Genomic DNA, 12,968 nt, shown 5'->3' with positions numbered 1-12,968 from the left:
TAAAACCCCACTGTGATGGATCACCCAAGCAAGTTTCAAGTCTCTCGAAACTAATTAATGGTTGTGTAGAAGGTAGGAAACCAGTCTTAAAAGACAAGGTGAGCTTTAAAACAAACACATCTGCAGTGAATCAAAGTATACGTACCTTGCACCTAATGGGATAACAACAGTGATTTAATTTCGTAAGCTCTGACAGCATCCACTTGCAGGAACAAACTGTTACACCACAGATGGAGATGTTGGTTAAACAGGAGTCTATCTGTTCTACCTGAGACATGTGAGACTGAACTCATTAAATGTGTAGACACGCTGCAAGGCACAGCAGCATGTCAGCGTTTGATCTTTTCAAGGGATTTCTTGACAGTAAGAAAAATATTGAAAATGACCAGAGTTGTCCTTTAAATGCAAGCAAAGCCGACACTGTGTTCCCTGTACGATTCATTTTATTGACTATACATGTTTCTGGCTAAGAGGTTGTGTGCGTAGCAACACCAGAGAATGAACGGTTCAGATGCTGAGTCATGTCGTCTGTCGATCTTCACTTTTTTCAGTCACTCTGTACTGACACCTGTCTGAGAAATAAAGTGTGCTGCTGCTTTGTGGTTGTTCAGCAGGGTGTTAAGTTCCTATTTCAGTCACGCACTGATTAGCTCTGCAGAAGGTGGGAGTCAGACCTACCTTTGACTGAAACTGTTCTCCTTCCTGTGACAGTGCAGGGTGACGACCCGGTGACCTTCACTTCTGACATCCTGACTCACCGTCCACATAACCGGGTTACTGGCTCTGGCTCCCAGGAAGGCCACGCCGTCCTTCAGCTTCACCCTGAAATGCACAGAGAGACGCTGGTCAAAACACAGTAAGTAACACTCTCAATCATTTTATGCTCATTCAGCTTAGAAATGCACTGCCTGGCCAAAAAGAAAGTCCCACACTCTAATATTTTGTTGGACCGCCTTTAGCTTTTAACTCATTCACTGTGGGATCATTTCGATGAACTTCTGCAATGTCACAGCATTTACTTCTGTCCAGAGATGCATTCATTTTTCACCAAGATCTTATGTTGATGATGGGAGAGTCAGACCGCTGTGAAAAGTCTTCTCCAGCGCATCCAAAAGATTCTTAATCCAGATGTGAAAACTATGTCTCATGTTCCTTCATACACTCATTCACAATGTGAGCCCCATGAATCCTGGAATCATCATCTCGGAACATGCCCATGCTATCAGAGAAGAAAAACTCTACTGATGTAAAGACCTGGTCAGGTGTTTTCTTTGCTTGATGCAGGCCAATATTTTGACCCTTCTGAGACAGATTAACATCCTTTCCATGATCACAGGATATGTCTTCCAGCATGGCTGTTTCAGAAATGAGAAACTCCTCACTGCATCAGCTAGAGTTAAATAAGTTGTTGCAGCTGAAACGTATTCATCACTGCAGTAGTTATCCAATGGAAGGCTCTCACCTATTTGCTTTGTTAAATCCAGGTGGTGACTTTTTTTTTGACATGCAGTGTATAAGCTCCCCTACTGCCTTGGAAATGTCTGTTACCTGGACTTTGGTTGATTAATTAGTTCAAAGTCATCTTATAGGTTGTGAAAGTGTAAAACTAGCAGAGTGAAATTAACTGAACTTGAGAAAACCACTTTTAAAACGTAAAGATGAATTAGTCAAGAGTTTCTTCTTAATTTAACACTGACTTGTGGTTACAGGGAAATTAACTGAAAATATATATAGAAAAAAATAATGCCTGGATTCAGTACTAACCTTTGTTAGTGGTTAGAAGATTAGAAGTGTTTCAATTATTATGAAAAGAAACGACCATGATTTAAGTTAGCAAAGACACATAGCTGTTTTCCATAGTTAGTTCTCCATCAATGCATCCTTCAAAGTCTGCTTTTGTGCTGGGTTTGTTTTATATTAACTAAATGAAATGAGTTGAGTGAACTCTGAGCTCTTCATTGAGTCAACTCATTATTTTGAAACAGGTCAATATATGAGCATTAATGGTTTTAAGTTCTAAAGAGGTCTGAAAATTTTAAAAAATGAGACAAGTTCAATTAACTAGAAATGTGCAGCACACATATATTTCAATTAAATATATTAGAAAACATTAGTTGATTTGATCCTAAGGCCATCTTGCGATGTCAGGAATGTCTGTTTTGGTTTTTCAGTCTTCAAGTGTCCCTTTATAAAAGTTCAGCGAGGTTGAGCTCAGGTGGAGAAGAGAGTCATTTTACTGCTGCAGTTTCAATCTTTCTCCACAAAGATACAAACTAGAAGGTGAAGCAGGTCTCTGAAGAAGAAAGTGTTCCTTCTCTGTGGTCAGCTCAGTGCAGCTGAAATCAAAACATCCCTAGACTTGAATATTCCCCCACCATGTTTGGTTTGTAGACTGTGGTATCTTTCTCTCTCCTGGTTGTCTCCTTACTGTTAAAGCCATAATCTTCAAACTTATATTCATGAGTAGATAGAACTTTTTTCCATCAGTTAGTCTGACTTAGTCCACCCCAAGTATTTGACCTTGTTTTCCCTCCAGAGAAGTGGTTCAGAAACACTTCACATCCTATTTTTTGACAGCACTTTTGCTGATTGGAGTCTTGCATGCTGCTTTATCCTACAAATTCTGTATCTGTGATGAAATAGCTTTTCTATCCCTCAGTGAACTCAGTTGACTTGATGTATTGATCTTCTGATTGTGTGCTCACTTTTTCTCTGTTTGAATGTGCTTTGGATGCACCTGATCCACTTTTTGCCAAGCGTTTTAAAGTGCCATGCACAGCCCTCTTAGAAACCTTCAGTCTAATCAGGATTTCATGCTGTGAAAGCCCCTCTTTGCTTTGAATAACAATTTTATTTCTGACACCTTCACTTCATTCTGATGCTGTGTGTACTAGTATTGCAACTCTACAATATCCTGCTGGAAACTTGCAATGACATTTTTATACTGAAGAATTGCAACATGAAAACCACTGACAGCTGAAGTGAATAACATTGACTATCTTATTCCAAAAGGCAGATGTGAAGTGGTGTGGTATAGGCAGCACGCAAATAATCAGCTGTTGAAGTGGACGTGTTGAAAACAGAATCTGAGCTACTTTGATGAGAGCTGGATTGTGATGGCTAGAGGCAGTCAGGTCAGGTCTTGTGGTGTGTTCCCAGTGGTCCATGAAACCACAACAGGCAAACTGGTGATAGGATCATGGATGCCCAAGGCTAACTGGTGCAAATGGGGACCACAGACTGGCCCGTGTGGTCCGATATCATGGAAAATCTTAATGCTGGTTATGATGGAAATATGTCAGAACACATACCGCATTTAAATTTACTGCATTTGAGGCTGTGAAGCTGCAGAGTTTCCATGCTGATCAATGTATGCTCTGGAAAAACTCCTACAACGTGTATGCAAGTGGCATAGAGCTGCAACCATTGATTATTTTAGTAATCGAGTATTCTATTGATTATTCTGATGATTAATCGAGTAATAGGATTCTGCGCTTGGTGCTACAGCATCAAAAGCAGAAGTGAGCACACTGTGCAAGAGAAACTGTCCTGGCGGAACAGGGGCGGACATCTGTGGTGTACTGTACACATATAGCATAGTACAGGTGTATTGTACATATACAGCATAGTACAGGGGTGTTGTACATTTATGGTATAGTACAGGGGTATTGTACATATATAATATAGTACATGTGTATTGTACATATACAGCATAGTACAGGGGTACTGTACATATACAGCATAGTACAGGTGTATTGTACATATACAGCATAGTACAGGTGTATTGTACATATACAGCATAGTACAGGTGTATTGTACATATACAGCATAGTACAGGTGTATTGTACATATACAGCATAGTACAGGTGTATTGTACATATACAGCATAGTACAGGTGTATTGTACATATACAGCATAGTACAGTGGTATTGTACATATATGGTATAGTACAGGGGTGTTGTACATATATGGTATAGTACAGGGGTATTGTACATATATAATATAGTACAGGAGTGTTGTACATATATGGTATAGTACAGGGGTATTGTACATATATGGTATAGTACAGGGGTATTGTACATATATGGTATCGTACAGGGGTGTTGTACATATATGGTATAGTACAGGGGTATTGTACATATATGGTATCGTACAGGGGTGTTGTACATATATGGTATAGTACAGGGGTATTGTGCACATATATAGTGTAGTACAGGGGCATTGCACATATATAGTATAGTATAGGAGTATTGTGTACATATATAGTACAGGGTATGGACTAAAACTCAAAGAGGTCCAGTCAGAGAAAATTTATTAAAGCAAAGGTCTGGAACATCATAATGTCTAACTTGAATTAGTGTGATGTAACCTAGTAGTTGTAATAATGTCTGCATGTAATCAATAACCAAGTCCTTTCCATGGAGGCTGTGCTCCAACGCTCTGTGCCTGCTTCATGGCCTCCTCTGACTCCTCGTCTGACTCATTTGATTGGGCCAGCACCCAACCTAAGGTCCTATCCAGCCAGAACAACCAACTTTTCATCAGTTTAAATGAGCTGTAAAGTTGCACTTGTCCCTCTTTGTGTGGTGAACTGCCTTCCTGTGTTGTAAGCTGCTTGTTTTTCCAGCTGGAGTTTGGGCTAGTTAAGGTAACTTGGGGATTTAGATAAATTTGTTCGACATTAGAAAGGGGTGCTACTCCCATTTTGAACTCTGGTGTTTTGGTCAGTATATGTACACCAGCTGGGTGGGGATTTCATTTCAAAGCTTTTGTTTTGTTCAGACAGATTAGATCAGTGTGGTTCTAACTTTTGGTAGAAATCCTCTTTTTGTTACAGCGAGTTCTTTTGTGTCAGTAGCATCTTCCACACTTTGCTCCTCATTTAGTATAATCTATGTTGTTGACGCATATTTAAGTGAGTAGAACAGTGCACAGGAGCTTTAATGGCAAGTGTAGAGTCAAAATCCCCAGATCTCAATAGGATGAAACACCGTGTTTGAGAGCAGAAGCTAAGATCCTGTGGGACTTCAACTTCAAGGCTGATAAGCAGCTTCTGGTCACTCAATCAGACAGAGTGGTGGTTGACAAGCAGTAAAAGACGGCAATTGTGATAGATCTCAGCTGATACTACCATCAGAAGGAAGGAGCTTGAGAAGATCAAAAAGTACCAGGAGCTGAAGGAATGAATGAAGCAGAGGCTAGAATATAAACTGTTCCCTGGGAGAGAGGCTTTAGAACAGGGGTGTGAAACATGCGGCCCGTGCGCCAAAAGTGGGCCGCCAGAGGGTCCAGTCCGGCCCACAGGACGACTTTGTAAAGTGTAAAAATTACAGAGAAGACATAAACTGCAAAATGTAAATTTTTAAAACTATAAATTTCAAATAATTTCTAGACCATGACAAGTTGTTTTGATCATAAAGTACAAACCAATTTTGTTCATTGTTTTGTTTTTTTGTAATTTTGTGTCTCATTTTTGTAATATTTTGTCCTGCTTTTTTGTCAGATTTTTCTCGTGTGTCATGTTTTTGTCATTTTGTGTTTTGCTTTATTCATTGTTTTGTGTGTTGTTTTTGTTGTTTGGTGTTTTTTGGTCTTGCCTGTGTTGTCTATTTTTTTGTCGTTTTATTTCTTTTTTGTCATTTTTTGTCTCATTTGTGTAATTTTTTGTCTTGTTTTTGTCTATACCTGAACCTAGGCATAATGCTGTTGAAATTGAATTTATTTTTCTTGAGAAATCTCAGGTTGCTCATAATGTTTTGTAAAAAGATAGTTCCTTAAATGTGAACATATTCAGAATGCGTTTTTTGGTACTAAAGCAAAGGAGAAATTTAGAGTTGTGGTTAATTATGACAGGTTATTATGTTGTGATTTTACTAGTCTGGCTCACTTGAGATCAAATTGGGCTGAATGTGGAACCTGATCTAAGATGAGTTTGACATCCCTGCTTTAGAACCTTTCAGACACAACATTTGGAGAACCAAAAAAACTCTTCTGGACAACAGGTGACATGTTAGCAGATTAAAATAATGAAAAGTCAGGGTTACCTAGTTCAAATTAAACTCTGTTAAAGTGTAGCCTTACATGACAAGTCCTGTTTTATGCCATATAAATCCCAAAATCAAAAGCAGTAAATTGACTGCAGGCACCACTGCAGACAATTACGGTTAATTTTCTTTCCTGCACCTGAGGTTTTAAAAAGGACTCCTACCCCTGCAGCCTCCATGCCACCTCTGCCTCTGTCCCACCTTTTTGTCCTGCTATCACTCCCGGTCACAGTCTGCAGGATTAGATACAGGTGCTGAAAAACCATGACCTCCTCCTCTTGCAGCACACTGACACGCTGTTGCTCACCTCATCCTCCACCGTCACATGAAATTATCATGAAGTACATGAGCAGCTTTCAGTGCTTCTTTTTTCCAACATGACAAATTGCCTCTTGTTCAAATTTCTGGCACAAATGAAGCAGAATATTTTATGTGTTGGGGAGGGGGGGCAAAGAAGAGAGATGGTGGGAGAAAGCTCCTCTAAAGCAAAACACCAACATCGCTAAAAAAGTGAGGAGAAAGAAACATTTCTGTTCAGTAAAACATGAGCGTGGGTAATTTTTTCCCCCCGACATCAAAATAATTGGAGACTGTCCTCATTCTGTGAAAGACTTGTAAAAGATGAAGCAAAAAAAAGAAGGTCTGAGCATTACCAGGGGGATAATGACATGACAACCCGTGCAGCAGTGCTTAGAAGAGCACAGTCATTACATCTTCCATGTTCAACTGGTCTCCTTTGATCTTATCGTGGTCTCTGCTGCGGTAATAACTGGCCTCGTGTTGGCCGCCGCTCCTGACGAGCAAAGATAAAGGCCGCTGGTGTGGAAGAAGCAGACAATAACTAGGAGGAGACAACTGATTGCTGTCTGCCCTCCTGTTTCCCAGTTGTCACCTTAGCCACAGCACAGTAATTACCGCAAACTCAGAAGGAGATGCGACACACACAAAGGGCTGCAGGAGCACAGCTAATCAACTAACCCCATACAGTACTCCGTATAGCCAGATGGATCACGTATTAAACTCCAGTTTAGAGGTTTAAGTACTTTAGGGCTCATAATTATGCATAAATGCTACGTCTTCCCCCTTTCTCTTTTCAGCGTTTTTTGGTCATTTCTGTGTTAGCGTCAGTGCAAAATTGAGATAATGTGTTGATTTGTTTGCATGTTTGGTTATTTAGAAGTTATAGTATAAGTTATTTCTAATCTGACTAGGGATCATTTTAAACTCAATTTAAAAATATCTCTGTAGTGTTTTTTAAATTATGTTTGGCATATCAGAATAAATGATCAGTGAATGAAGAAGTTGATACATTAATTAGTGCTGAGGTACAGTAGTGGTTGTGCTATTTGCAGTCTTGATGACTGATCTTTCTTTCTTTCTTTTTTTCTTTCTACTTTCTTTTCTCAGTCTTCATGCACATCTGTCCTATCCTTATCTCACACCCTCGGCTCTCCTACAACAGTCTTTATCTGTTCTTTCGTGTGCTATTTGACATACAAACCCAAGCATTTGCTGTAGCCATCAAGCAAGAAGCCTAAATTAACAAATGGCATGTTGTAAATGAGATTGGTTTGGCTAATGTGATTTCTGGTGAGGGAGAACAAACTTAGAGGAGGGGGTGGGGAGGTAATAAAGGAAAGCAATTTGAAGGGAGGCCCCCTTTCACATGCATCAGCACATGAAGCCGCCTCATTAATTCCATGAAAACCTGCATCAGTGGGATGAGTATTTACAGATGAGATGAGGCTGTCAGAAAAAATTGTTTTCAAGTCGACCTGATTGAGGCGCAGAAGTGACACAGAAGAGCCGCTACTGCCCACATAACACGTCAACACACCTTCGCACTCTGACATGCCTGTTGGATGCTGATTGAAATGCCTATGCACATTAATATTAATGCATTTACACAGCGGGATGCTGAATAGAACACAAACAGTTCTGACTAATGTTGAAGATGGTGTGAGATCAGGGGTTGTGTGTTGTATATTCCAACCTGATAGTAGATGGAAAAATTAAGGGATTACCATTCATCGTGAGTGAGGCATGAATATCCAGATTTAGTGGGAATCTGTGGTGCAGTTGTTGAAGAATTTCACTTAAATCCACATATTTGAACTTACCTCTGGGCACCGCAGATACCTGGACCAAATCTCATGGCAATGCAGCCTGCTGTTTTTGACATTTTTTTTTCAGTGGGGGAACAAACAGACAAGCTAACATTTCCATCTATAGAGCTTTGAATATTGAAAAGTGAAATACATTTCCTCATGCAGGTAATTCCAGCCGGCGGTAAACGCTCAATCACCCATAAGTTTTTGCTCGTAATCTTTTCCACCCATTTTCTATTCAATACGTAGCCCGCCATACTGTATTGCATAGTGGTTGTCATTTTGTTGTCTGGAGTGAGGTAAAGAACTATTATAGCATTTAGATCTCAGTGCAACATAAATGGAATTGTACAATCGATGATTGCTAACAAAGAACAGTGTTGCAAATGGCTGCAGATAATAGGTAAGAACCTGAGTAGTTATCTAACTTATTTTCTACGTGGTGGCAGTGAGCAAAGTATGCAGCAATAAGACAGAAAAATACTCAATCACAAGAAGCAGACATGTAGATTCTGGTTCCCATCTAGTCCTCTGAGGAGTTGAAGCAACAGGAATACATTCAGTTATAGATATGCTTTAAATGTTGTTTGCATTACAATTCTAAAACAACATGGTCACAATGTTAAGAATAGTGGCTGTGGAGCTACATGGATCTCAGGGGTTTAGATAGAGAGCCACAAGAACCAAGACAAAATCTGAAACATGGAGGAATAACAGCCTTTAAATTTTTTTTAATGAAAAAATGACCTAAACTTTATTAATTCATTCAGAAATGGTGTTTTAGAATTAAATTGTAGTGTAGAACATATGAACACACGCAAAGGTGAGGCAGGAAAGATTGTAATTAACATGAAGTTTAATGAAAAATAGCAGGATTGGGGTAGAGGAAATGAAAATCAGCAGTCCATCCATCCATTATCTGTACACGGCTTAATCCTCATTAGGCTCGTGGGGGGCTGGAGTCTATCCCAGCTGACTGAGGGTGAAGGTAGGAGACACCTGGACAGGTCACCACTGTGTCCCAGGGCTACATATACAGACAAACAATCACACTCACATTCATAGCTACAAACAATTCAGAATCACCAATTAACCTCAGCATGTTTTTGGACTGTGGCAGGAAGCTGAGTACCTGGAGAAAACCCACGCATGGAGAACATGCAAACTCCACGCAGAAAGATTGGACGATAAAACCAGGGTCTTCTAGTTGCAAGGCGACAGTGCTAACTACCAATCCACTGTGTAGCCCTTCTTAAAAGTCACTGCAACCAGTTTCAGCAGATTTTAGCTTGATCACACCTGGACAGCATTTAGTAAAAGGGCATAATTTCATGAATTAGAACATGCTGTCAATCAGCTTGATGCCAAAATTGTCTCTTGGCTTTTCATGAGGAGAACAGGTTTGGCTGGAGGTGAGTGTGGAGCTGGCAGGTAGTGGAGAGGTCTTGGTGGTAAGCACAGGGATGGAAGGATGGCTTGGTGTTAAAGGTGCGTGAGTGGAAATAATAGACCAGCTAGGTTGATTAGAAAAGACAGGTGTTGTATCAGGGTGGATAAAAATGGACGGAGGACGGTGAAAACATCGAGGACAGGAGAGGAGTTGAAGAGAGGGCTTTATTGGATAAGAGAAATCTGTAGTGAGCGCTGCTGTTCGCCTTCTCTTCTGTTCTTACATTTCCAACAAAAAAGAGACAGAGAATACATCAATGTCATCCTCAAGAGGCCATTTGCAAGGTTGTTTCACCCACTAAACCTTAAGTTATAATAATAATAATAATAATAAAACTGAACTGAAACAGGAGGATGATGTTTCCCTTGCATTGCCATCCAAAGAGATAACAGATCATTACTCTGGCAATGATGGAGACAAAGAACTGCGAAAAACCCAATAACTTTACACACACAAACACACACAGAGACAGCACACATACACACCTTTGTCTGTGTCTGTATCTGATATAATGCTAACACGTTGTGAGGGAGTGGGCTGCTGGACGAACTTTTAGTGGAGATAAATGAAAGTAAGCGCAAATGCTGTGAAACCAGCTCTGTCACAAATAGAAGAAACATTTGGTTCCTACATCACATCACAGCTCCTGCAAACGGCGAGCCAGATGGAGAAAAGCTGTATTACAAATGAGCCACAGACTGCATACATAACCTGCAAGCAGGCATCATTAACTAACCCCACTGAAACACTTGAGACGGCAGAAAGAAAGAAAGAAAAAAGCCCCTTTACATGACAAATCGCTCTGGCGGCTACTCTCATAAAGGTGCTCAACTCATCACTGAGCATCTTTTCCGAATTAATTTTAAAAAGGCAGTTCAGCTGGATGAAATTCACCAACGGCAGGTGGAATTGGCTAAATTGCGTTGAGCTTGTTTAGCTGGCCTGTGTTCCTTAATGCTCGTACACCTGCAGCTAAATCCAGTTATGGAATAAGCACACAAGCTGTGAGATATAAAAACCCGGCTTTCTTTATGTCTTCTGCCTCCCTCAAAAGCAAAATAATCTCCAACACCACTGAGTAAAATTGAATTAGATAGTAGCCAGTGACAGGTGAACCAGGCAGAGATTCACACCAATAAATTGAAAAGGTAAAACAGAGAATGCTCCTAGTCAATTAGCTGAGGAGTAGTTGTCAGCGGAGTGTTTTTAGGGGCGAGCGGACACAGGCCGATGTGCAGATAAAGAGGGAGCTAATTCAATTAATGAGTTTGATGCTGTTCCCCCCCACATTATCAGAGCTAGTTAAAAGTGCTGGTGCGTGGCAATGCTGCAAACGCAGGACAAGATTAACACTATCAGATAAAGAGCACTTGCCAGACAAAGCTCATCTCCACCCATGCATTCTGCTGCGTTTTCTCTCTACGTCTCACCCTTTTGTCTCATTTTCAGCACATCTCTTTTCCTATCTCGCTTTGTCTGTCTCTATCACTTCCCTCTAAAACACCCTCACTGTATCTACACACCCATGCCTTCCACGCATCGCTCTCCAGCATATCTCCCACATATTCTTTGCTCCGTGCGCTCGATTTATTTATTTATAACGAGTCGGAGATCCTGCACATTGTTCGTCACGCTAATTCATTTCGTTTTAATTACCTTCTTGCGATTGGTAAACTTTCATCACGTAATTCAGAGTCTGCCGACTGAAACATCTTAATTAAGCGAAGCAGGTTGCAGGAGCCACCTTAGTTTACAGTTTTTGGCCCAGCACACCTGTAATTAAAACTTTGTGGTCAATGAGAACACGGCTGGAAGTTGTTTAGCCACATTAGTGACAAGGCTCTGGGGTCAGTTTGTCCACCGCTTTGGTTCAGACTAAAATATCTCAACAACTATTGGAAGATTTTGCAGAAATTTTTAATATCTCCATCATGGCTTTAATGTCACAATGTCCAGCAATATCTCCACACATTTTTGTTTTCTTAGCAAAAAGAATTCAGGCTCCACAGTGGTTGTGCTTGGAAATAAATCGATGAACAAGTCTGTGACGTTTTAACCTTCAGACCAAATGCAGAGGAAGAACCCAACATTGGCATCTTCAGTGCAATCCAATCCAATGATCAGATTTCACCTTGTGTCCAAACTGCAGATACAGTCTGTGCTACTTTTCTCAGCTTGTTCAGAAAAAGATTCTCAACTTTGAAATTTTTCTGACTTTTTATAGAGAGAAAAAAAATTTCTAGAATTGCAGGAATGTCTTGCGATATATTTATGCAGGCTATTTTCACCTCGCCTTTATCCACAGCCTCTAATTTCACCTGGATCTTTATGGAAAAGTGCTGTTGAAAAATGAAGCCTTGCTCCAGGCATATCCAGTTATTCATTTCACCCTTGCAAAATGTCAATTTCACTTCTCGTTGCCATTGACCACCTCCTCATCTCGCTATTCTTTTCAGATCAATATCTGTGTGATCCAAAGCAGACAGTGAATGGATGCGTTTCTGAGGAGCTGTGAAGGGTTAAAAACTACCCGGCTATCAAGGGACAAAGATGATCAAAGGAAGTACTGCCTAAAGTGCTACTTAGTAATTTCAAGCTGGAGTGGATTGTATTGAGTGCTACTTAATTGAGTAGATGCTGACTGTCACCAAACACGAGGCACATGTAGAGTCAGGTGGCTCGACAAGGAACTACACTGTCCAAGAAAATCACTGACTATTTGCTTTTTACTTGGAGAGGAGAGAAGAGCGGCTGATTGCCCTAAGCCAAATTCTCCCTTCATGCATAGACGATGCCTGAAAAAAACACACGGTGCAGAGATGACTCCTCGACAGTAACATCTAACATCTCTTGCTATCACAGTCTTTTTTTTTAATTAAAAGGAAAAGCAGCCAGATGACTGACATGTGGAGCTTGGACCTGAGCTGTGGGAGCAAACTCTCGCCTTAAAAAAAAAGAAAAAAGAAAAGAAGGCGAAATAACTGTCAGAGGAGTGCGACTGACTTCAAATGGGAGAGAGGTTTGAAATGTGAGCTGGCCATAGCCTCATGACATGAACGAATCCATGACAGATCAAGAGCAATCATATGGGCAGGAGCACTGAGAAAGGAATTTGAGTCGAATTCAGAGAGAGAGCCCTGAGCTCGTCTGAGGAAAGGAATATTTCATTGGAAAACCTGAGTTTCTTCCATACAGTACATCTTAAATACATCATCGAAACCACTGCCTACCTGTCAATAAATGACAAAATCCCAAGAACTTGATGACATTTGATCATAAGATCCTGATGTGTGTGCCCCAATAATGTAATCTACAGTTACAATGACCGGCCTCATGGTTCACTCACCAAATGACAGCATTTGAGCA

At 40.5% G+C, this 12,968-nt stretch overlaps 1 protein-coding gene and 1 long non-coding RNA gene across 3 annotated transcripts in view; one reads left to right on the top strand and one right to left on the bottom strand.

Annotated features, from left to right (window-relative positions):
• The window catches only part of si:dkey-112m2.1 (transmembrane protein 132C), a 167,216-nt gene that overhangs the window by 70,777 nt on the left and 83,471 nt on the right, over positions 1-12,968 (bottom strand). For both annotated transcript variants that reach the window (XM_035947705.2, XM_023269308.3), the window contains exon 4: positions 679-822. In XM_035947705.2, the coding sequence (XP_035803598.2) occupies positions 679-822 (144 nt within the window). The remainder of the gene's footprint in view (positions 1-678; positions 823-12,968) is intronic.
• LOC111567929 (uncharacterized) overlaps positions 1-12,968 on the top strand; it is a 186,626-nt gene that overhangs the window by 102,673 nt on the left and 70,985 nt on the right. Inside the window, exon 2 of the long non-coding RNA XR_002746095.2 lies at positions 712-856. This is a non-coding gene — a long non-coding RNA (uncharacterized LOC111567929). The remainder of the gene's footprint in view (positions 1-711; positions 857-12,968) is intronic.

This window comes from Amphiprion ocellaris, chromosome 17 (genome assembly GCF_022539595.1).
Source record: "Amphiprion ocellaris isolate individual 3 ecotype Okinawa chromosome 17, ASM2253959v1, whole genome shotgun sequence".
In the NCBI taxonomy this organism is placed as follows: Eukaryota; Metazoa; Chordata; class Actinopteri; family Pomacentridae; genus Amphiprion; species Amphiprion ocellaris.
This window is presented reverse-complemented; position numbering and strand designations above follow the sequence as displayed.